The sequence below is a fragment of the Furipterus horrens genome, unplaced genomic scaffold (assembly GCF_987537825.1).
Source record: "Furipterus horrens unplaced genomic scaffold, mFurHor1.1.pri manual_scaffold_4, whole genome shotgun sequence".
Lineage (NCBI taxonomy): Eukaryota > Metazoa > Chordata > Mammalia > Chiroptera > Furipteridae > Furipterus > Furipterus horrens.
In genome coordinates this window covers 95584973-95607412 of record NW_028327174.1, presented here as the reverse complement: position 1 = coordinate 95607412, position 22440 = coordinate 95584973, and the positions used below count along the sequence as shown (strand labels likewise).

The 22440-nt window shown below is 35.9% G+C and overlaps 2 protein-coding genes across 6 annotated transcripts in view; one reads left to right on the top strand and one right to left on the bottom strand.

Annotated features, from left to right (window-relative positions):
- DCP1B (decapping mRNA 1B) overlaps positions 1 to 22440 on the bottom strand; it is a 53453-nt gene that overhangs the window by 9450 nt on the left and 21563 nt on the right. Inside the window, exons 4-5 of the mRNA XM_090273792.1 lie at positions 7666 to 7732; positions 5399 to 5534 (exon numbers count right to left, since the gene is read on the bottom strand). Coding sequence (XP_090129918.1) covers positions 5399 to 5534; positions 7666 to 7732 — 203 coding nt within the window. The remainder of the gene's footprint in view (positions 1 to 5398; positions 5535 to 7665; positions 7733 to 22440) is intronic.
- Positions 10801 to 22440, top strand: part of CACNA1C (calcium voltage-gated channel subunit alpha1 C) — a 713310-nt gene continuing 701670 nt past the window's right edge. For all 5 annotated transcript variants that reach the window (XM_090273794.1, XM_090273795.1, XM_090273796.1 and 2 more), the window contains exon 1: positions 10801 to 11203. In XM_090273794.1, the coding sequence (XP_090129920.1) occupies positions 11065 to 11203 (139 nt within the window). In that variant the 5' untranslated portion in view covers positions 10801 to 11064. The remainder of the gene's footprint in view (positions 11204 to 22440) is intronic.

Genomic DNA, 22440 nt, shown 5'->3' with positions numbered 1-22440 from the left:
ATACTGGGTAAAAGCACAGTTTAGGAAAAAACTATACTGGATTCTTCAGAGAATCTGAGGCAATTCTTTAAAGTCTCAAAAACTATGTCACATAATTATATTTTATCACATAAAAACACACAAATATATTACCTTTGCCAAAGAGGAGAATGAAAGAAAATACCCTCAAAGTCTTAAAAGTAAATATCTTTGGGTTATAGGTTTACAGGGGATCTTTCTTTTCTTTTTTATCCTTTTTTGAATTTTCTCATTGGACATCGAAAGGCACTTAATAATGTCTTTAATTTCATAAATACAACAGATCTCAGCTCTTTCCAGATGAGAACTATTAATTCTTGCCTGAAACCACAAGATGCAAAAGAATCCCCTTGTGAATACCAAGAACCTAACTGTGTAGCCTAGAGATCACTTCTGGCCCAGTTCATTTTTTTACTGAGCTTTGGTTATTTTGTGGTTCATCTGCATCTCAACTAGAAGGAAGGAAGTAAAGTAGATGACACTCAAATTAACACCATTGCTGCTTTATAGAAGATTCATAGAAAGTTGTTTCTTCGGGGAGAAAGCATAAAACTTTAACACAAATAAGTCTTTCAAATAATTTTATTAACTTCATGTAAAAAGTTGTACCTGGTATCACTAGGCTTTAGTACATACCTCTAGCACAAAATGTTTCCTCCTCTAACTTGCTGGAATTTTCATGAATTTAAGGATTTTAGAGTTGGAAAGGATCTCAGAAGTCATTTAGTTTAGTACTTATACAGAAAGTAAAAAATTTTTAATACTATCAACAGTACTTAACCTCAATTCAGTCTCGTCTTGACTGAATTCACTTCCTCATAACAAGAACTCTGAGGAAAAAATTTGTTTCCTTTCTCTTTTGCCCTCTTTCCATTTCCCCCGATCCTGTATTTTGGAACCATTTGGCTCACGATCGCCACATTTTCTGAAAAGTCTGTTGGTGTGTGGGAGAGGAGAAAACACAAACACAAAGCAAATATAAAGATGCAATGGATGTTAATGAGGGAGCATAAACATCTGGGTGAGTAGATCAGAAGTAGCAGGGTGGACAAAGATCATGTGAAATGGGCCTCGAAAGACTGATGATATTTTATAGGTAAAGAAGGAAAGGTGATAGTAAGGGAAAAGGCATGCAGGCACTTTTAGGCAGTAAAACTGTTACTCTGTTTGGTAGGATTTTCAAATATTTGTAGGGGACAGTGGGAGTAGAAGGTATGGGGTTAGAAGAATCATCTGAGGCCATGTAATAGAAGGCTTGAAGAGTCTACAGGTTCATACATACTAGGCAATGAGAAAACAAGAAGGATTTAGACCAGGGCAGTGACATGATCACACAGTTACATTATATTATCTGGCTGTTAATGGCAGAAAGAATTTCTCCTGTTCTTTTCCTCACAGTGTAGCAATTAACATTATAACATGTGTCTTACTGAATATCTTCACTACCTGTCAACATTGTAAGAACCAATCTGTGGTAGCATAATGATGAACAGAACATTGTTTCGACCTCAATAAGTTAACAGTGTAGCAGGAGAAGTTGACTTAATTGTAACAATGAGGAAGAACAAAACATTCTAAATACTAATAGACTAGTAAGTTCAGTGGAAAGAATCATTAATTTGAATGAAGTGATCTGAGAAAACTCCACATAAAAGTAGCATTTTAACTGGGCCTTGAAAGATATGTAGAGCCTGAAGGTCAAATAAAATGAAGGGAAAAATCATTCCAAGTGGTAGGTATGGTATCAAGTGAAGTCTCAAAAGCCATGATGAGTGAGTGAGTGTGTCTCTGTGTGTGTGTGTGTGTGTTTTCTGTGTTATTGTATGAGACAGGTGTAGCTACAAGAGGAGGCACTGGAGATGCTCAAGGAATCAAGTTTATTATACCCACAGGTCATAGAAACAGGCAGCACAGCCCACCATCAGGGCCACATGGGGAAGCCTCACAGTGGTCAGGAGGGAGAAAACAGGGAAAACCGAGACTAGAGCCTTTACTGGAATCTTTTCAGCAGGGTATCAGATATAGGGGTGGTCCCTAGCTGCCCGACCCCACCCTGAGATGATTAAGACAGAGGATTGTTGCCTCATGGGCATTGCAGCCTGGCCAGATAGTGAAGGGATCACTCTGGATGGTTAGCTTTCATATTGAAGGCATGTTTCTGGCTGGGCCCTTTGTTCTAGAAGTTGGAAAGCCTAGGGAGGCGCAGTTTGTTCCCAGTCACAAGATTTTTAAGGTGTCAAAGCATTATGAAATATAAACAGTACAGTGTGTGTGTGTGTGTGTGTGTGTGTGTGTGTGTGTTGAGAGGAGAGAGGGAGAAAAAATAAAATATTTGTTCAATGCTTGCATTTATTATTTATTGGCCACATAGAACCTAAGTTCTTGGAGGGTAAAATGTCATTTTGACCTAACAAGGTACAATTTATGAAGTATAATTATTTGACTACTTGCCAAGTCATTAGCATGCCCTTTTAAAGACTGTTGCAGAATTACACAAAATAAACAACTAATATAGAAATAGTTGTTACTGAGTGAACTGGAATTCAAGCATCTCTGTCCAAGCCCTATGATAGGATAATGAAACTGATTTATTCATATTCATATTCACATTCATTCATTCATTCAACAATTTATTCAGCACTTATCATGTGCCAGGAACTTGGAAGAAGACCAGGGATATAAAGATAAATAAGGGATGTTCTCTGCACTCAAGGAACTCACTATCTGAATCAACAATCAGGTCAAAGGCATGTTGAAGAAACTCAGTCAGCTGTCCTTAAGCATGTTCTGCTTCACTCAGGATTTTCCTGATTGCTTCCTTGTGGTGCCATTTGTTTTCTACCTGCCCTTTCTCCCTCCTCCCTTTCACTTTCTGTAAACTAGAAAGTTAGAGCTCAAGACTTAGATTCAGGATCAACACTTTTGGCAAGAATATTTCAAGGCAGTGCAATATAGTTCACATTATATCACATTTGGAGGCACATTATGTCTGGTTATTTAATTTTTAATGATGCTGATCAATGGGTTTAGGTGATGGCAGCCTAACCTGTCCATGGTCAAGTTCCCATCAATCCTTCTCTTAATAGGAACATTACTGATGACTGATGATCATTGCCTGGATCAATTATTTTACTATGGTATTTTCAAATTCTATCATTCTGTCTACATTTAGAAGGGAATTCTTGGAATTCTTTAATAAAGAATGTTCCCTCATCAACCAGGACTATTTAATTACTCTAAAATATGGTCCGTCCTGGCCAGGTAGAATAAATGCTTAATTATTTTCCAATAACTACCAGTTTTCAGGGGAACAAGCTGGTGTCCTAGTACCTCTAAGGATAGACAATAATTATTTTTGTTTTATTTTATATTTCTGGTTGCTTGTTCTCTCTCATCACCATGAACTCATCAATTTTACATATTCAGTGGGCTTCAATCCATTGCAGTCATTCTTGTTGACAGAATTCATTACGCTGGTGAGTGGTCCCTTCAAGCTGACTACTGTGCCCCCTTCACATGACCCTATTTGTTTGACTTTGATATCCCAGACATGGAATCAGGATTTTCTTTAAAGAGCCCTGATACCTTTTATGAGGAAATAGTATTTAGAAACAATAATCTGGGGGCTAGAGGTGTTTATTGCTACTTAGTTGTCACTTATTTCTAGGTCTTCTCAGGGAAAAAGTTAATAACCACATATTTAAGAAATAACATGTCACCTAATTCTGACATTCTTAATTAAAATTTAACATTATACAGTTTTAAGTTAATTTATTTTTTCCCCTTACACTGAAGGTTTTGTTCTGACCACAAAATTGACTCTCAAACAGCATGGGTTTGAACTGTGTAGATCTATTTATATGCAATTTTTTTCAATAAATACACTACATGTATTTTTTCTTCCTTTGATTTTTCTTAATAACATCTGTTCTCTATGGTTTCATTGTAAGAACACAGGATATAAAAATATAAAATATAAAATATGTTAATCTACTGTTTATGTTATTGATAAGGCTTCCAGTCAATATTAGGCTATTAGTTAAATTTCGGGGGGAGTCAAAAGTTATTGTGGATTTTCAACAGTGTGGGGGCTCAGTGTGCCTAACCCCTACATCGTTAAAGGGTCAACTGTACTCATTTATTATATCCCATGAGAGCTGAAAAATTATAGTGCCAATATTACTACTAATGATAAAACCAGTGAATGAAGTTCATAATTTCTTTGTAGTTCTTTTTGTCCTTAAAATATAATTCACTAAGGGTGTTTAGTTCAAATAAGGGGTTCTGAAGTCACTCTAATTTTTCTAAGTAATTATGTCACAATATGATATTCAGTTATATACATTTATTTCATCTAGTTTTAAAATTCTAGAGTTTTCTTTCCTTTTTCCTTAATTTTATTTCTTGCCCATTTTTCTAGAGAGTGTTAATCTTTTACTTCTCAATTTTTATGAAAGCATTTTATAAAATAGGGAAATTGACCCTCTTCCTGCTATTTAGGTATAAATATTTCTTCTTAGTTTTTAGCATCTTTTCACTTTGCTAGTGTTTTTCTAAAGCCGTGCAACACATTTATTTTTTTATTTTAGGTCCTCACTTCCCCATAAATTAATCTATAAATTTAAGATGATTCTTAAACAAATGCAAAATGGTTCCATTTTTCCTTTCTGGGGTCAGACAAGTTGACTATAAGGTTCATGTGGAAAAATACACAAAGCAGAATGACTGGGGAAAACCTGGCAAAGAAGAGCAGTACTGGGTGTGAAAGAAGGGGGAGCAAGCTCCACCTACCTTATATTAAGGCATTAAAGCCTAAACACTTAACATAGTGCAGTATTGGTGTTGATGCATACACGACCAGGCAGACCAATGGGACAGATGAGAAAGTCCAAAATGAGACCCCAGTGTATAGAAAATTTAGGATATGATAAAGATGAAAATCCCAAATCAGTTCCTTGAATAGATTTTTAAGTAAATGATGTGGGGATATCTGGTAGCCATTTGGACAAATACAAACTTGGATCTCTATCTCATGCTCTATGCAGGATAAATTCCAAATGTATTAGACATTTAAATGTAAAATAAAACTATTCAAGTACTAGAAGAAAACTTGTATGAATTTCTTTGCAATCTGGGAAAGGGCAAATCTTTTTTATCTTTATCTTTTGGTTGGATACTATTTGTATGTATGAAGGTTACCGATTTCTCAGGCTATCTTTTAATCTATTTTAAAAGTTTTCTTTAGCCTATTAAGAGCAATTAAAGATTTTTTTTTCATATAATTTTGTTTGATGGAAGGGAGAGCAGGTAAGTCTTTCTTAATGAGTATATTCCCACTGTGGGAATTCAGTATGTATCACAAGGGAAGACAAAAACTCACCTTTGTATATTCATCTTTGGCCTTGGTGAGCATTCGTAAGATATCTACTTCCTTCCCCTCTCCTGAACTGAGGATCATTGGGGAGATTCCTGCTCCAGCTCCTTGATGGGCTTTCAACTGTTCATACTGAGTTAGGCTAGAAAAGTAGAGGGGAAGATCCACGCAAGAAAAACCAATTCAACACAAATTATATTTTCTAAAACCATCCAGTCCTCACCCAGTTGTTATTTATCCTGTTATATTCCTATTAGAAATAAGACTGCTTAAGAAGTGAATGAAGAGAGATAGGATTTGGGGTCCTGAGCACACTGACTAGATATAGGAGTGCGCAGTAGCGGTGGACAAACTCCAACCTCCTGGCCACACCCAGCCCACCGCCACCCGTGACACACGCAGCCCCTGTGTTTAGGGCTGCGTTCTCACACTAACTGCAGAGTTGAGTAGTTGCGACAGAAGCAAGTATTGCCTCCCCCCAAAATATTGACTATCTGGCCTTTTGAAGAAAAAGTTTGCCAATTCATTTAGAGCATTTGAAAGAACTCATTAATTGCTGAGGAAGCCCAATTTCAGAATTCTCAAAGACTGAGCAAACTGCATGGCAAGTCAGATTTTTCCCTCTTCGTTTCAAAGTGCCTGGAAGTCAAAACAAATTTAATTCCTGCAATTCAAATCCTGTGCTTCTTTGGCAGTTCAGAAACACAGTGAAGGTTCCATTCTAGAAAAGGGGCATTAAAAAAAACAGGGTGATGAGGCATGTCTTCTGTTTTCCTGAAAACACCACAGAAGGGAGACCAGATTGCTCCTATACGCTGCTAGGTGGCATTGATAAAAATACTTCTTCCTTTTGTGTGCTTTGACTTTCAGCTCAAATTCTTTTATAACTGCCATGAAGTTTGCACGCAAAGAGATCTGAGAATTTATTGAGAAATTTAATTCTGAGGAAGGGCTGGAATCCATACAAATCAGCTGCTTATTTCTAGTCAACAATCAATTTCCTGCCCTAGCTGCTAAGTAATTACTGCAGAATGCTAACAATTTTAACATGGCCTCTTGGTTGAGCTACAGGGTAATTTTTAATCTACATAAAATCCTGCTATTATTATCCATTGCACAGTTTACAATAACATGAATGTTCTAGTTACTAGCTGTTGTAGTGGTAAATACCAGTTTGAACACACTTAATCACCATCTGAAACTTGAACTAGTTACCTAAAATTAACTATGACAAGCTAGATTTTCAGAAATCAGTTATACTTATAAAAAGAGCTCCCCAAATTTCATTTTTGGGGGTCACTTTTTAGTAACTTCATTGCCCAAGATTTAAAATTGGAAATGTTTTGTTATTCCATACAGAGCTGCTTTGTCAACTCGTGCGGGCAGCAGCCATACTCAGCTGAGTCCAGTGACCACCTGAGATACAGCACAAGTGGGAAACATTTCATTCTGAGGCTCTAAACCATCCCCATGAACAGCAGGGAAGTAACTGCCTCACAGCGCGCAGCCCGGGGCTCAAGAACTGATCAAACAGTTGACCAATCACAGAAAAGGTGGCCTGCTTACCTGCGCCCTCCTTTCTATGCAACCGGGGAAGCCGAGAGTGGGAAAATCAGGCAGTAATTTGTTTCCCAAAATGCAGAATCGGACAAGTCACAAGGTATCATGTAATTAGAAGAAAGAGACTAATGCGAAGATGCGTGTGTGGCGGCGGGGCGGGGAGACCATCTACTGATCACTAAACTAATATTAACTCAGGTAATTCCAAAGAGATGCAAAACAGACTATCCAAAGTACTCACAGCACTGGAGGTGTGAGGAAATTCTGAGCCTCTACAACTATGGTGTACAATTAAAGGAAAGCACTTAGGAAGGAAATGAAAGATCTGAGAGAATCTGGAGCATGGCTCTCAATGTTCTTTTTACTAATAGACATACTGATAACTTCAAAGAAGAAAACTGCTAAATTACAAATAAGGAAGATATTAAGGAAAACTGCCGCCTGGAACAACTCATATTACAGGTATTACACACATGCAGAAAAAAATGAGGTGAGCCATTCCACATGATAAATGTTACCTAGTGAAAATGTAAAAAGTTGTATTTATGTCTATTTTCCCTTTATAAAGTAATAGTAAGTGTTTTCCTAACCACTTGAAAAGGATTGCTGTTAGAGATATATTCTGTTAAGATTATGGTGTAGTTACACATACTTTGAAATACAAATAAAAACACTAGGTCCTGAAGAATGGTAGGTAGCGTTTCAGCACTTACTTTTTCATTAGCTCTGCAATTCTTTGGCATTCTTCCTTGTCATAAAACCAAATTCCATAAATGGACACTGCAAAAAACACATCAAACAAATTATGAGCATCTTCAAAACTACAAAGTGGAAAGAAATTCCCTTTCCTGCTTGAAGAAAAACACACAATTATTGAACAAATGAAACCACTCGCTGGAAATAAAGCTTGAAAAGCTGGCACTGAAATGTTTTAAGCACACAGAGAAATCTGTAGTTGCCTCATGTGCACGCCTGCACGTGCACACGCACGTCCAACAAGGCTGCCCTTCAAAATATTGCTATATTTTTTAATATAGGCATTTGGTAAAAGCTTCTTAACAAGTGACTAGAAATTGAAAATGAAATCAGAATTTCTAAACTCCTGGCTTTGACATGTAATGTTTATATAGTCCATTTGCACATTTCACACACATATTTCATTTTTATTTTCAAGTATTCAGAAACCTGAACCACAAATTTGGCCTAGAAACCCCTCACCCTTCTCCTTCTGCCAAAATGTTAACTGAGAGATTGGCTTTGTAAGATGTAAGTTAGGTTAGGGCACAAGAAAAATTAAAGTCAATAATAAATCTCTAACTTCAAAATGTCTGTATAGAAAATTTATAACTGTCAAAAGCTTAGAAATGACTATCATTTAGTAATGAATGAAAAATGTGGTGCAATATAGCTGCTATTGATTCATTTAACAATTTTCAAATAAACTGTATACTTTGGTATGGGCCTATCTACATCATTTTTATTGCAAAGGCTAAACAGTTCCAAGTACATGTATAAATATCTACTTGAGGATCTAGTGGTATTAATCATGTAAATATTGCACTCATACATATACATTTTAAAATCTTCATTGAAAATAGCAGCAATGTTATAATAAGGCAGTGAAAAACAACAACACATTTTTAAAAGAAAAAACATTTTTAATTTGTATTTTCAAAACATTTAATTATATGAATATTATTTGGTCATTATGTCCCTGGCTGGTTTGGCTCAGTGGATTGAGCGTCGGCCTGCGAGCTAAGTGTCGCTGGTTCGATCTTCCAGTCAGGGTACATCAGAGAAGGAAAACTCTGACTCCAAAAAACCTCCGCTGCCTTGCGGCATACCTCTTCAGGGGAAAGGCTAAGGGAGTAAACCCCGACAGAAAATCCGGAGCCGGAGTCCCTAAGGCGGTTTGACGTTGTAGTCAACACCGGCAACTCCTGCGGCGCACCTGAAGCCAAGCTGTATCGACTCCGTCTTTCCCTTGGACCCTTAAGCTGTGAAGAGAGGCGGGGTCTGCTGCATGGGCAACAGCAGACCCTCCATATCACCCTGCCCAGGCTCTGTAGCTTCAGCTTCACTGGAGAGGACACTCCAGCGTCATCGCAAGATGTCGATTCAACACGGGAGGAGACAGATACCGTGTCACTCCCGAGTCGGACTGCACAGCCATTCTCGGCGGTGCAGATAGACTCTTAAGAAGCTACACCATCGTCTCTCAAGATGGACGGCTGCCGCCGCCGCCGCCGACGGATTTGGTCATTAAAACAGCTGTGACATATTAACTATAACTTTTTCCCCCACTATCCTGACCAATGCCTCAATATGGTATTTCTGCTTCTTGTCAGTAATTATTGGGTATCAAAAAGTACAGGAAATATCTTTTTAGTGCTATTTTAAGAAAATCTTTTAAAAAGGAACCTTATAAATCTGAAGTACTAACTTAACGAAAGGTGGCAATGGGTTTTTAACTTTTTGTATAATTAGTGTACCAGGAATCTTTATCTTACCTGCATGTGTGAAGGGGAAAAAGTGGAAGACACGAGCTTTTTCTTGAATAGGATCATTGTACTCTCTTAAAAATACATACAGATATTACCCTTTAATACAATGATAATCTTTTGAAAAAGAATTGAGTTCTGAAGACAATGTGCTATTATAGCTTTTATGTCAAAAAGAAATTCTTTCATCTCAAGATCATTAAATATGTATACTGAAACTTTTTATTCAAGGTTGTTTCCAGTCCATCAACATGAATTGCCTACCCTGATTGCCTACGCAGATTCCTACATACTAACCCACTTAACTTCATGTTCTTGTAAGTACATGACATTCAACTGCTTAATAAGTCTGAATACTTTTATGTGCTTTGGTGGCTTTAATCTTAGTTACAAAACTAGGAACCCTGTCAATTTTTTTTATTTACCCATTCCTTTCCTTGGAAACTGATTCTTCTTAAAATTATCAAAGGAGAAAGGTGACAGTGTGGGACACAAACACAGCATAACTAAGAAATTCGGGGCCCCATGGCAGAGGAAAAGCCAGCCACGTGTGTCTCATCAGTGGAACATATTAGCAGAAACATTTTGGGAGTCATTTTTTTTTTAATGCTACACATTTATGGCATGTGGCATAAGGAACTAGATTTTTATAAGGGTAGGATGCCAAAGAAACTGTTGATACAAATAGAAATGCAATTTGACAATATCATTACCAGGAGGTAACTAAAATGCAGATTTAGGGAGGGAAAATGCTACAAAAACATCTTTCAGATGTCAAAAAATGAAGGAAGACAGTGTTTATACGTGATTACATAAGACATTGTAGAGATTTCTTTAGGACATAACTATGTATCTCTAAGCAACTTGACTTTAGGATTAAAATGGACCATTTTGAAATAGCTCTTTCCATTCTAGTTAATATTTAATTTAAACATAAAATTTAAATAGCCAAAGGGGTGTTGGGCAGAGTAGGGAACAGATTTACCAACAGTCCTGGCTACTGAAAGGTAGCACCAAGATAAAATGTGGAACTGGGCCTAATTTTTTTCTCCCTAAAATAGTTTTGCCACTTGAGCCGCATTCCACCGGGAAAGGGGCAGTGAATTATATTAAAGTGCACATTCCAACTAAAGTTTTCAGTCTCTTAGGCCCAAGGTCCACCGACCCCCGAACAAACCTATCACTCTTCTACACAAGAGGGTGTATCAGAGCAGCTTGTGGTGACAAATAAAAACCAGAGATCATCATGCCTTTGGGAGGTGTTGAGCTGACAGGCTGACAGAAACCATTAACCTCACATTTCAATCACAGTTTTCCTGTAAAGCCACTGGGGGAGAGGCCCATCCTTAGGCAGGCAGTGAGCACAGCACGAAGAAAGAAGAGGAGGTTGAAAGGAACCACAAAAGAGGTGTGGTTTTTAGGATTCTAAAACTTATTCCTGTCACCTACATTTGCAGAGCTATAATATGGCCGTGTTAACTTGTGCAGCACTGAAATGTGACTGTGGGGATGGTTGCTAGGTTTTAAGCAGTTACAAGGAGAAAAGCTCACAAGCAGGATATTTACCTATTTTTAAACATCCACCTATTAGTACACATCTGGAAATTCACCATGCTTCGAGCCTTTGTTCAGCCCGCTACGCCTGCATACCAGCCGCTTCCCAGCCACCCATCTGCTGAAACAGAGGTGAAGTTTAAGGGCACTTTGGTGCATGAAGCTCAACTCAACTGTTTCTACACCCCTCCTGGAGGTAAGAAACCCAAAAGTGGAGTAAAGAATAGGAAGAACATGTTAAAATTTAGTCTAAAATACTCTAATGACGCCCAGCATGTGTGACTCCTCCACTCTAATAACTCATTTTTTGGCAGCCCTCCTGATATTTAATAGAGGATTTTTAACAGCACAGTTGTGAAACTGTCCCTAAAATTGTCATGATTTGGAAATTCTCAGTTGAAAAAAAGCAGTGTTCAAGGCAACAGGCAATGCGACGTTGGCTCTACATATCTGTTAAAATACCAATTTTCTACTTGCCTTTTAATTTTGCAAGAAAGATTAAGGAAAGCGAAATTGCCATATTAGATTCCACGTCTGATGAGAGGAAGCAAGCTGATTATATTTCATAATGATATATTCTTTTTAAAAAAATTTCTTCAGCAGAAAAATCTAAAGCTAATCCAATTGAAGAGGCTAGTTAAAGGGGCATTAGAGGCAAAATATCAAATGTCCCTAAATGAACATCCATTTGGAACCCTTTGATTCTTATTGGCATCGTGCATTAGTTCATTCTGGACATTCTTTGGTTTAAGTTCCTAATAAATATTTCTATACAATCTGTTCTTTTAAGACATTTACCATTTGTTCTATATTTTACCCCAAATACCTTTCAACTCCAAATCATGAATGGTAGCTTACAACTGTTTAACAAGGATTCATGCTAATATTTGTACAACTTTAAAATAAGACATTTGCATACAGTAAGTACATAATACATAATTACATAGGTAAAATTTAAATAGCAAAATAAGGATATCTGACGTGGTAATGATCTTCTCTCTCTCTCACAAAATCACAAACTTCTCTCAGAATGATAGGAAAAAATATTTTTCTTGGTCAGTATGCAGCAAGAAGTCACTTAAATTCTCTTTTTACTAGGAAAGCCAAGGAAAAGCAGCAGTGTAAATTAGACAGGTCTCTTCTGGGCACTTACAGGTAAACCAAAAATTTAAAATTACCTTCAAACCCCATTCCTTTCATAAAGTCTTTCTCAAATGGGTGGAATAATAATCGCAATGTAAGAACCAAGAACATCTAACCATATTTGGTGTAAACACTCATTTCTGAGATTTGGTTTAAGGACAGTATTTCTTCATTTATTGTACCATTTATCTAGTACAAGTTTTTATAAGTTTGACCACATTGATGATGACTTGTTACTGGCATCTGATAGTAAGCCTGCACACTCAGCTATTACCCTTCTGAAAGATCACAAGATAGTTAAAAAGTTAGAAAGTTAAACCACGACATTTTTTAGTTGAAGTCAGCTAAGAAGTGTGCAGTCCAATAATGTATTTTGCTAATGAGTAATATGTGGTCCAACAAGGCTAAATGACTTAGCCAAAGTCATTTTTCTTGGTTCAGTCTGTTTTTTCTATCCCTGAGCCTTACAAATGAAATTTAAAAGTATTAAAACAGTTTTCATGTTTGATTTGTAGGCTTGGTTATCATGAGTTCATGTGGGCTCTCAAAAGGAACAAAGGAAGGATTGAAGGGAGGGAGGGAGGAATGAGTGAGGAGGAAAGGAAGTAAGAGGGAGGAAAGAAAGAAGAATGAAAGAGGAAGGGAATACTGGAATGGCGATGTCTGGTACTGGCTGTGTTTGTGGCAGTAAATGCTCGAGCAGCAATCATGTTGCCCGTGTACGGCATACACAGATGGAAAATATAGGCTGTCTGGCTGTTCTATGCTGAGTTTGTTCTTCTACCCCATTTGAAATCCTTTGCACTAAAAATGTGTTCTTTTGGCATATTCTTTCATGCCTTTAAAGTAATGTTCTTTCATTCACCTCTGCTTAGCTTTACTGACCAAACACGGGTACAATCCTGTAAAACAAAAATTTTGTTGGCCACCGAGAGTCTACATAACACTGTTATCTCTGGCCCCTGGTCTGGTTCTTTTCATATGACATTGTTTTACTGCACCTCACAAATCAGTGATCCCATGATCTGAAAATACTGGAAGGTTCACAGTAGATGAAATTTCTTTTATGGATTATGAATGTTCATGAACATTTTGGGGAAACAGTAGAAAACCTAAGCAAATACTGTGAAGTAGAAACAACCTTTCCCTTTCTAAGTAAACCACAGTAGAAAGTTAATGCCATATAAAACAACAACAAAAAACAACCTTTCAACTATAGTATTATACTAATTTGGATTAAGCTAATATGTATCTTCAACTGCAAATAAGAATTTATTATCTTCAAAGAAAAAGATGGCTTTATCTTTTTAAAAGTTTTCATTGATAACAAATGCACGTTATGTCATTAGACCTTCCTAATCTCCACAGAGGTCATTACCCTCCCCTCAGATGGGAATCTTGAGCTCTGCTACTGCCCTCAGGGTCATGAAAGGCCAGATGGAATCTTCTTCATTACAAGCCAACTTCCTAATTTTATTTATTTCAGGGGAAAGTTCCTTTAATCCAAGCAATTTGACAGAGTAAATAAACACTTTTTAAAAATTAGGAAGCAGAAAAACCCATAGGAAGTAATAAATAAAATAGAAATGACTTATTCTGTTTTGCTGACCATTTAAATTTATATTTTCATTTTGTTCATAATCTTGCTGATTAATTGCAAAATCTCCTGGGTCACAAATAACAACATGGGTTCCCTAAAGTGTCTTCCTCCTTCCCTGAGCTCTCCCTCAGCCTGAAGGACTCAGTCTTTCTCATTCCTCCATGGATAAAATGAAGTCTCAAGTTTTTCTTTGCTCCCAGTTATTTATACACCCTTTGCCTAAAAAAAGAAAAAAAACGCCATAATTAAGTATTTACATAACTGGACTATGAGCTCCTAGAGGGTAGGACTCGGCTAACTTGCCCAGCAGAACGACTAGCATGTGGTACACATTCAACGAGTGTTTGCTGAGTTGAGCTGAAATGTAAGACTTCAAGATGTTATACCACCAATACTCCTTATAATTGCTCATATTAATAGTTTTCACTATTCTGGCTTAATTGAACATCACAGACAAGATGTGCCTAGATCCTCTGTATCAACACCTCACCTCCAACAGGGGTCAACAGCAGGGAGTAGATTCTCTTCATGTCCTCCTCCTGTTCTCCTACTAACTTCACTCAAGAGTTTATTTGGCTTAAAACATTTGATAATTTTAGAGTTGATGGATTTTGTCTTTAGGGTATAAGCTCCCTAGGATTGTATATTTCTATTCCTCCAGCATTGTGTAGGCACTAATGCACTCATTTTATGTGTATTTATTATACAACAGTTCTACCATATACCAGGCATTGGCAACTAAGAGCTCAAAGAATGCAATTAATCTGCAAAATCACATGCATTTCTTTTCAGAGTATAACGAATAGTACTTTGATCTAGCAGAAAAAAAATAAGATATTGTTATCCCAGTCATGTTTGATAATAGTAGTCTGAAGCTCACATATAAAAGTACCTAAATTATCTTAAAAATGTAAGATTTATATTCAATGTCAATTACTTCAGGAACACACTGAAAATGTATAATTTTACATAAATATCAATGTGGCAAAATGAGTCTAGTCGCATATAAACTACAGTTTGTGAGAAATATACTATGTTTAAACTAAACATACAGTATTTCTCCAGGTCAATATTTGTTCTAATGAAAAACAGACTTCTTCATATTTGAATCAGATTATTTAATCAAGTGTTTAATAATTATAGGAATAGCTTTGCCAAAAAACACTCTAACTATAAAATATATGATCACTGAAAAATCCCTAAGATTTTACATAGTAGTGGACTAGCAAAAGGAGACTAACACTACTTCTTGATTGAAGTGAGTCAGAGTTTCTCTACTTTCTTAATTTGACCTTAATCTATAATTATGGATATAGTAGATAACAATTTTCCCAAAGCCCTTTCTGTTGTAAACAGTTAAATCATGTTTGGGTTCTACTATTAAATAAGAGCTCTAAGGTTGTATATAGGATAATTGTAACGCTGGTTCTTGGCTAAAATTGTTTTCTTTCTCTGAAAAAGAGCCCTAAGAACATGAAAAATTATAATTTTTCCTTCTGTGGGTTAAGAAGTACATTAATCCAAAAGTTTCAAACTGATCATTTAAAATTGTTTCTAAGTGATTTCTGGACAAAAGTAAGTAACATAGAAAACAGACTAAAAGAACAGACATGAACACTTAATGTAGCTAAAACAAGCACTTACTATATGCAAAGCACTGTGATACGGTAGGGAAACTAAAAGATCTTTTACTCATTAATCATTTTAGGAAATGTTTTGGAATCTAGCATTTGTCTGCCAAAATTTAGGCTTCCGCCATGCCAAACTGGGTTCTCAAAAGCAAAATATGAAATATGCTCCAACCTACAAAATTACTTTCTTTATATTACTCTCACATAGTATCTGTACGTCACCATATGTAACTTTGCAACATGGGTTTTTCCTCATCTAAGCATGCCAGGTTGTTAAGTTGAGTAGGTTTAGGGATGCATACACATTTTCCCATTAAATTCCTGTGAAGGTCCTATATACAATGAGCTGTTAATCACATGAGATGGAAGTGTGGAGACTGTGTTAATTAGAGAAGTATGGTTTACCCCTATTGTGTGTGTGTTTTATTTGTGTATGTTTCTAGGAGCTGCCAGATATCACAATTCAACACATGGAAAAACAAAGACATAAAACCTAGAGGTACCACAGAACTCAAGTGAATTTTGTTTTACACAAGGCTTTTCAGAGCTGTCTTTAATTGATAGAATGCCAGTTCTTTAGATAAATAGTATTCTTTAGAGTTTAGATCTCTTCTCTTCAGCCTAAGTGGGCACTGATAGAACAAAAAAGTAATCCTAGGTTTAAGAGTGGCAAGTTACATCACTCAAGTCATGGAAGATGTGTAACCCTTAATCATATATTAAAACACATTAGCTCTCTGAGCAATGGCACATAATAAATAGATCAGTTTTTCAGTTAGAATGACAATGGAGGCTTATAGATGCAGAATGACCACACTTAATATTTTAACTTAAGTGGCCTTCTTTCTTCCTAAGAAGCTCAGACTTAGCTGGCCAAAAGAGTCCTTGAAAGTCATTTAGTGTAACCAACCACTCCTCTCACACACAGTAAAAGAGCCTCGAGATTGTATAGGTTACTTATTGATTGAATATGAAATGTCAGATTCCTGTCTCCCATACCATAGTGAACATGACTTGAATGAGTTTACTTTAAATTCTTCTGTTATTTTTCCAAATACTAAGATTCTGCTTAGTAAAAATATCAAGTATACGCAGCCATATAATTACTTTAAAGATGTTTCTTGACTCTTGAAGGCTCTGGGAGTTCAATAAAATATCTAAAATTGTATGCAGCATGGTGTGTATATACATGAACAGATGTGTTTTGAGGTTGGGAAGTACAAAGCCTAGAGCCCTGACACAAGGCCTGGCACGCAGCAGGCAACTGAGAACATCAGAGGGAGGCAGGCAGGAATGAAGGAAATTCATCAGATTTTCAAGAGAATTTGTGCCTCAAAGAAAGTTAACAACTACTATTTGAGGTTATCAACATACCAGTGCATATCTTAGAATGGAAAAATAAACTCTCAATTATCTGTGGGCAGATACTGTGGCTCTCATTTTCTCAGTAATAAATTTACACATGGTTCACTTTTAACCTGTCAAATTGCTTTTGTTAATAATTGCCTAAACTGATTACAAGGTTAAGAAAACAGATAACATCTCGAGGTCTTAGACTCTGTTAAGTTGGAAGACCTTTTATTCCCTGATGTGGCCCCAAGTCTAGGAGAGCGCTTGCAAAGCAGAAGCCTTAGCATCTTCAGTCACAGAGAGGGTTAAGCTCATGGTTCAGCTTCCATGACTGCTTTGCTTAGCTGAGAGGTAGGATTTTCCATCTCTGTCACCAAGTGAGAATAGGGAAGAATTTTGTAAAACTGGGTAACGTTGTGGCTCTTTCCCAATCACCCCTAGCAGAGTACCTTCAAAGCTGGATGAAAACATCAGACATATACAAATACAATACTTCTAGAATTAATTTAAATGATTTGGGAGTTACTTTAAGTACATTGTACATGTCTATTTCTTACCCAGGTCTGTTCACTTTCTGTGTTTATTTGGTACCACAGAATACAAATAAGATATAAGATGTACATAGTCTCTGCCCACAAGAAGCCTGTAATTTATTACTCATGCTACTGCTTTCTCAGCTAATTAATGGGTATAATGACAGAGCAAACCTTTCACAAAATGCATTCTAAGTATAGTGAGCGATGTTGCTTCCAAATTATGACCTATCTTTGTTTGCAAATTTGAATTTCTTACTGCTATTATTTATCATGGATATATATAGGTACATTTCAACGGGAGTTTTTGAAAAAATTAGTTACACCTCATAATGTGTTCTATAATAGCCATCAAGAAAAGACCTATAATTCTATTTAAAAATCTTATGAGTCATTTATATACATTTTGTTCTAGGGAAAGGATTGCAGAATAGATGTGCTAAGGATTCTCTCTGCTAGAAAGCTCTCTTTAAAAAAAATTTGATCCCTGAGAAGGAAGCAGAAAGTTAATTTCTTCTACTCAGGAGGAAGATTAAGTGGTACAGGTTTTATATTTTCAGCAAAAAGAAACCTTTTTCCTCTGGCCATATGGAGAAAGCAGATGCCCCGAGCCAGAGGAAAGGGGGCACAGCCTTTCTAACAATCTGGAAACTAAATTAAACTATTTGCATCACCTGAAATTACTTAAAACTTTCAGTTGAGGTTATTACATGAAAGGCTTTGGTGTCATGGTGGTTTAAAGTCCTGAAGATGTGTTTTAGAATAAGGATGGTTGTATTTCCAGGTTAAGGAAGCCAAGATATAATACAAATTTGAGAAGAGTTACTGTGACATTCTAACAAGCTTAGAAGAAGAGACAGTGGTTAGCTGAAACAGTGGTTAATCAATGCCAGAGTAAAAAAGAAAGGCAACACATTATACTTAAGTATTCATTTCTTTAAAAGGCTTCTTTTATAAGGTTCAATTATTTCTATTTTTTAAATTGAGGATTTAAAGTGTTCTGTTTGATGAGTCTTGACCATAATATACTCTTATGTAATCAACCACCTAAAACAAGATATAAAACATTTTCATCACCCTCTTCCAGTCAACTACACCACTTCCCTCACCAACCCCAACACAGATACCAGATGAATATTACATGAAGGAAAATATCACTACTAGTCAGTGTCTGCTGTGTTTTTCTAGCTCAGCATTTAGCATATTACTTTGAACATATAGGTGTATATGTCTGTCTTTTGTGCCAGGATAATAAACTTTAAGAGGGAAGGGATGTGTCTTATTCATTATTGAACTCCCTCCGCCTAGTATAGAATCAATACCAATACACAAGTGCCCAGGAAAAACATATGAAAATAAACATAAGGGAGGTATATGTTGCAACCAGAAACTGCAGCTAGCATGTCGCATGTATCAGAATTTCATTCCTTTTTAAGGTTGAATAATATTCCAGGGTATGTATAATATGCTGTTTTGTTTATCCATTCATCCACTGATGAACATTTGGGTTGTTTCCACCTCCTTGTTATTGTGAATAATGCTGCTATAAATATTATTTTGCTAGCATTTTGTTGAGGATTTTAAAAATATCTATATTTACAAGATATTGGCCTCTAATGTTCTTTTCTTATAATGTCTTTATCTTATTTTTGGTAACAGGATAGCACTGCTCTCATAAAATGAGTTGGGAAGTATTCCTTCCTGTTCTATTTTCCGAACAAGACTGTGTAGAATTGGTATTATGTCTTCCTTGAATGTTTGGTACAATTCATAAGAGAAACCATCTGGGCCTGGAGTTTTCTCTGACAGAAGGTTTTTAACTACAAATTCAATTTCCTAATAGATATGGGATGATTCAGGTTATCTGCTTTTGAGCATATTTGTTGATTTCTGTTTGTCAAAGCACTAATTCATTTTATCTAAGTTGAATTTATGGGCATGGAGTAGTTCATATTACTTCACTTACTATCATTTTAATGTCTCTTGAGACTCCCTCTTTCATTCCTGGTACTTCTAATTTGTGACTTCTCTCTTTTTTAACTTGATCAGTCTGGCCAGGGGTTTATCAGTTTTATTGATTCTTCAAAGAATCAGCTTTTGGTTTCACTAATTTTCTCTATTGTTTTTCTGCTTCCTATTTTATTGATATCTGCTCTTATTTTTAGTATTTCCTTTCCTCTGATTGCTTTGGGTTTATTCTGCTCTTCTCATTTTAATTTCTTAAGGTAGAAGCTTGAATTATCCATTTGTGACCTTTCTTCTTTTCTTATCTAAGTATTTGATGCTACAAACTTCCTTCTAAGCCACTTCAGTTTCATCTCACATGTTGTATTTTCATTTTTATTCAGCTCAAATAATTCCTAATTTTCCTCCCTTTTGGACACATGGTTATTTAGAAGGTATTGTTTAATCTCTAAATATTTGGGAATGTTCACGATACCTTTCTGTTACTGAGTTCTAGTTCAATTACTTTGTGGTCAGAGAGAATACTCTGTATGATTTCAATTTTTAAAAAAATTTTAATATTTGCTTTATGACCTGTCAAAGTTTATTGTGGGGAATGTTCCATGTGCACTTGAGAAGAATAGGCATTCTGCTGTTGTTGGATTAAATGTTATACAAATGTCAATTATGTCAAGTTAGTTGACAGTATTGTTCAGGTCTTCTTTATATTCTTCCTTTTTTTTTGTCTATTTGTCCATCAATTATAGAAAGTGGAGCACCGAAGTTTCCATGTATAATTGCAGGTTTTAAAAATTTCTCCTTTCAACTCTATCACTTTTTGCTTCACATATTTTGAACCTCTGTTGTTAGGTAAAGATACATTAATGATTGTAAGGTATTGTGGGTGAACTGACCCTTTTATCATTACATAATGTCCCTCTTTATCCCTGGTAATTTTTGTTGTTGTTGTTCTAATATCTACTTTGGCTGAAATTAATATAGCCACTCCAGCTTTCTTTTAATTAGTATTTGCATGGTATGTTTTTCTCCATAGTTTTACTTTTAACCTATCTATAACTATATCATTACATTTAAAGTAGGTTTCTTGTCAGATTTATGGTTGACAAGTGAGGTTGGGGAACTGGGTGAAAAATGTGAAGAAATTAAAAAGTACAAATTGGTAGTTACAATATAGTCATGGAGATGTAAAGTACAGCACAGGAAATATAATCAATAATATTGTAATAAGTATGTAAGATGCTAGGTGGGTACTGGAAATATTGAGGGAACACTTTGTAAATTACACAGTTCAGTCTAACCACTATGCTGTGTACCTAAGAGAGAGAGAAGGTGGATGGGGAAGTCTTAGGAACAGATGGCATAAAACATGACATTTCTGTTTAGTGAAAAAAAATAAGGTGGGTTTGAGGTTTTTTTTTTGTGTGTGTGTAAAGAGTATATAGTTGGGTCATAATTTTTTTATCTAATCTGACAAACTTCTTTTAATTAGTATTTTTAGACCATTTACATTCAATGTAACTACTGATATGGTTGGGTATAGATCTACTATTTTATTTTTTGTTTTATGTTTGTCTCCCCTGATTTTTGCTTTGCCTTTACCTCTTTTTTTGCCTTCTTTTGGATTACTTAAAAAAATTTTTTTTTTAATATTCTATTTTAATTTATCTATTGGTTATATTTATGGGATTTTTTAGTGGTTACTCTAAGGAATCACAATACACATACCTAACTTCCCACCATCTACTACAGTTTTTATTTTACCACTTCAAGAAAAACTTAAAGGCTTTACAACTATATAGGTCCCTTTAAGCTCCCATTTATGTTGTAGTTGTCACATGTATCACATCTGCATACATTAAGCCCCCTCCTGACAATGTTATTACTTTGCTTTCAACAGTTATATGCATTTTAAAGAACTTGAGAAAAGAAAAAGTCTATTCTATTTACCTGTACATTTACTATTTCTGGTGTTCTTCATTCTGCAGCTTTAGTTTTCCCTTTAATATTTCCCTTCAGTCTAAAGAACTTCTTTTAGCATTTATTTTAGAGCAGGCCTGCTGATAAAGAATTCTTTCAATTTTATTTTAACTGAGAATGTTTCTACTTCACCTTCATTGTTGACGGATATTTTCACTGGAGGCAGAATTCTAAGTTGATAGTTTATTTCAGCACTTTAAAATGTTGCTCCACTGTCTCCCAGACTGCATGGTTTCTGAAGAGAAATCTGTAGTCATTCAAAACATTTTTCTCCTATATGTAATGTATTGTTTTCCTATATGTAATGGTTGCTTTCAAGATCTTTTAAAAACTATTTTTCAGTTTTATTATCATGTTTATGGGCATGGTTTTCTTTTCTTTTCTTTTTTTAAGTATATTTTATTGATTATGTTGTTACAGTAGTCCCAACTTTTTTAACCCTTTACTCCCCTCCACCCAGTACCCCCACTCCCTCCAGCAACCCCACAGCCCCTTAGTTCAAGTCCATGGGTCATGCATATAAGTTCTTTGGCCTCATATTTCCTACACTATTCTTAACTTCCCCTTATCTATTTGGTACGAACCAATTATGCTTCTTAGTCCCTGCACCATTTCCCCATTTCTCCCCCTTACCTCTCCCAGCTGATAAGCCTCCAAATGATCCCCATACCTATGATTCTGTTGCTATTTTTGTTTGCTTAGTTGGATTTTGTTTTTTAGATTCAGTTGTTGATAGTTGTGAGTTTGTTGTCATTTTTTAAAGTATATTTTATTGACTATGTTGTTACAGTAGTCCCAACTTTTTTACCCCTTTACTCCCCTACACGCAGTACACCCTTTCCCACCAGCAATCCCACCCCACTTAGTTCATGTCCATGGGTCATGCATGTAAGTTCTTTGGCTTCACCCTTTCTTATATTATTAACTTGCCCCTGTCTATTTTGTACCAACCAATTATACTTCTTGATCCCTACACCATTTCCCCATTTCTCCAGCTTCCCCTCCCAGCTAATAACACTGCAAGTGATCCCCACACCTATGATTCTGTTCCTGTTCTGATTGTTTGCTTAGTTTGTTTTTGTTTTTATTCTTTAGATTCAGTTATTGATAGTTGTGAGTTTGTTGTCATTTTAATGTTCATAGTATTGATCTTTTACTTAACAAGTCCCTTTAATATTTCATATAATAATGGCTTGGTGATGATGAACTCCTTTAACTTTACCTTGTACTTTAT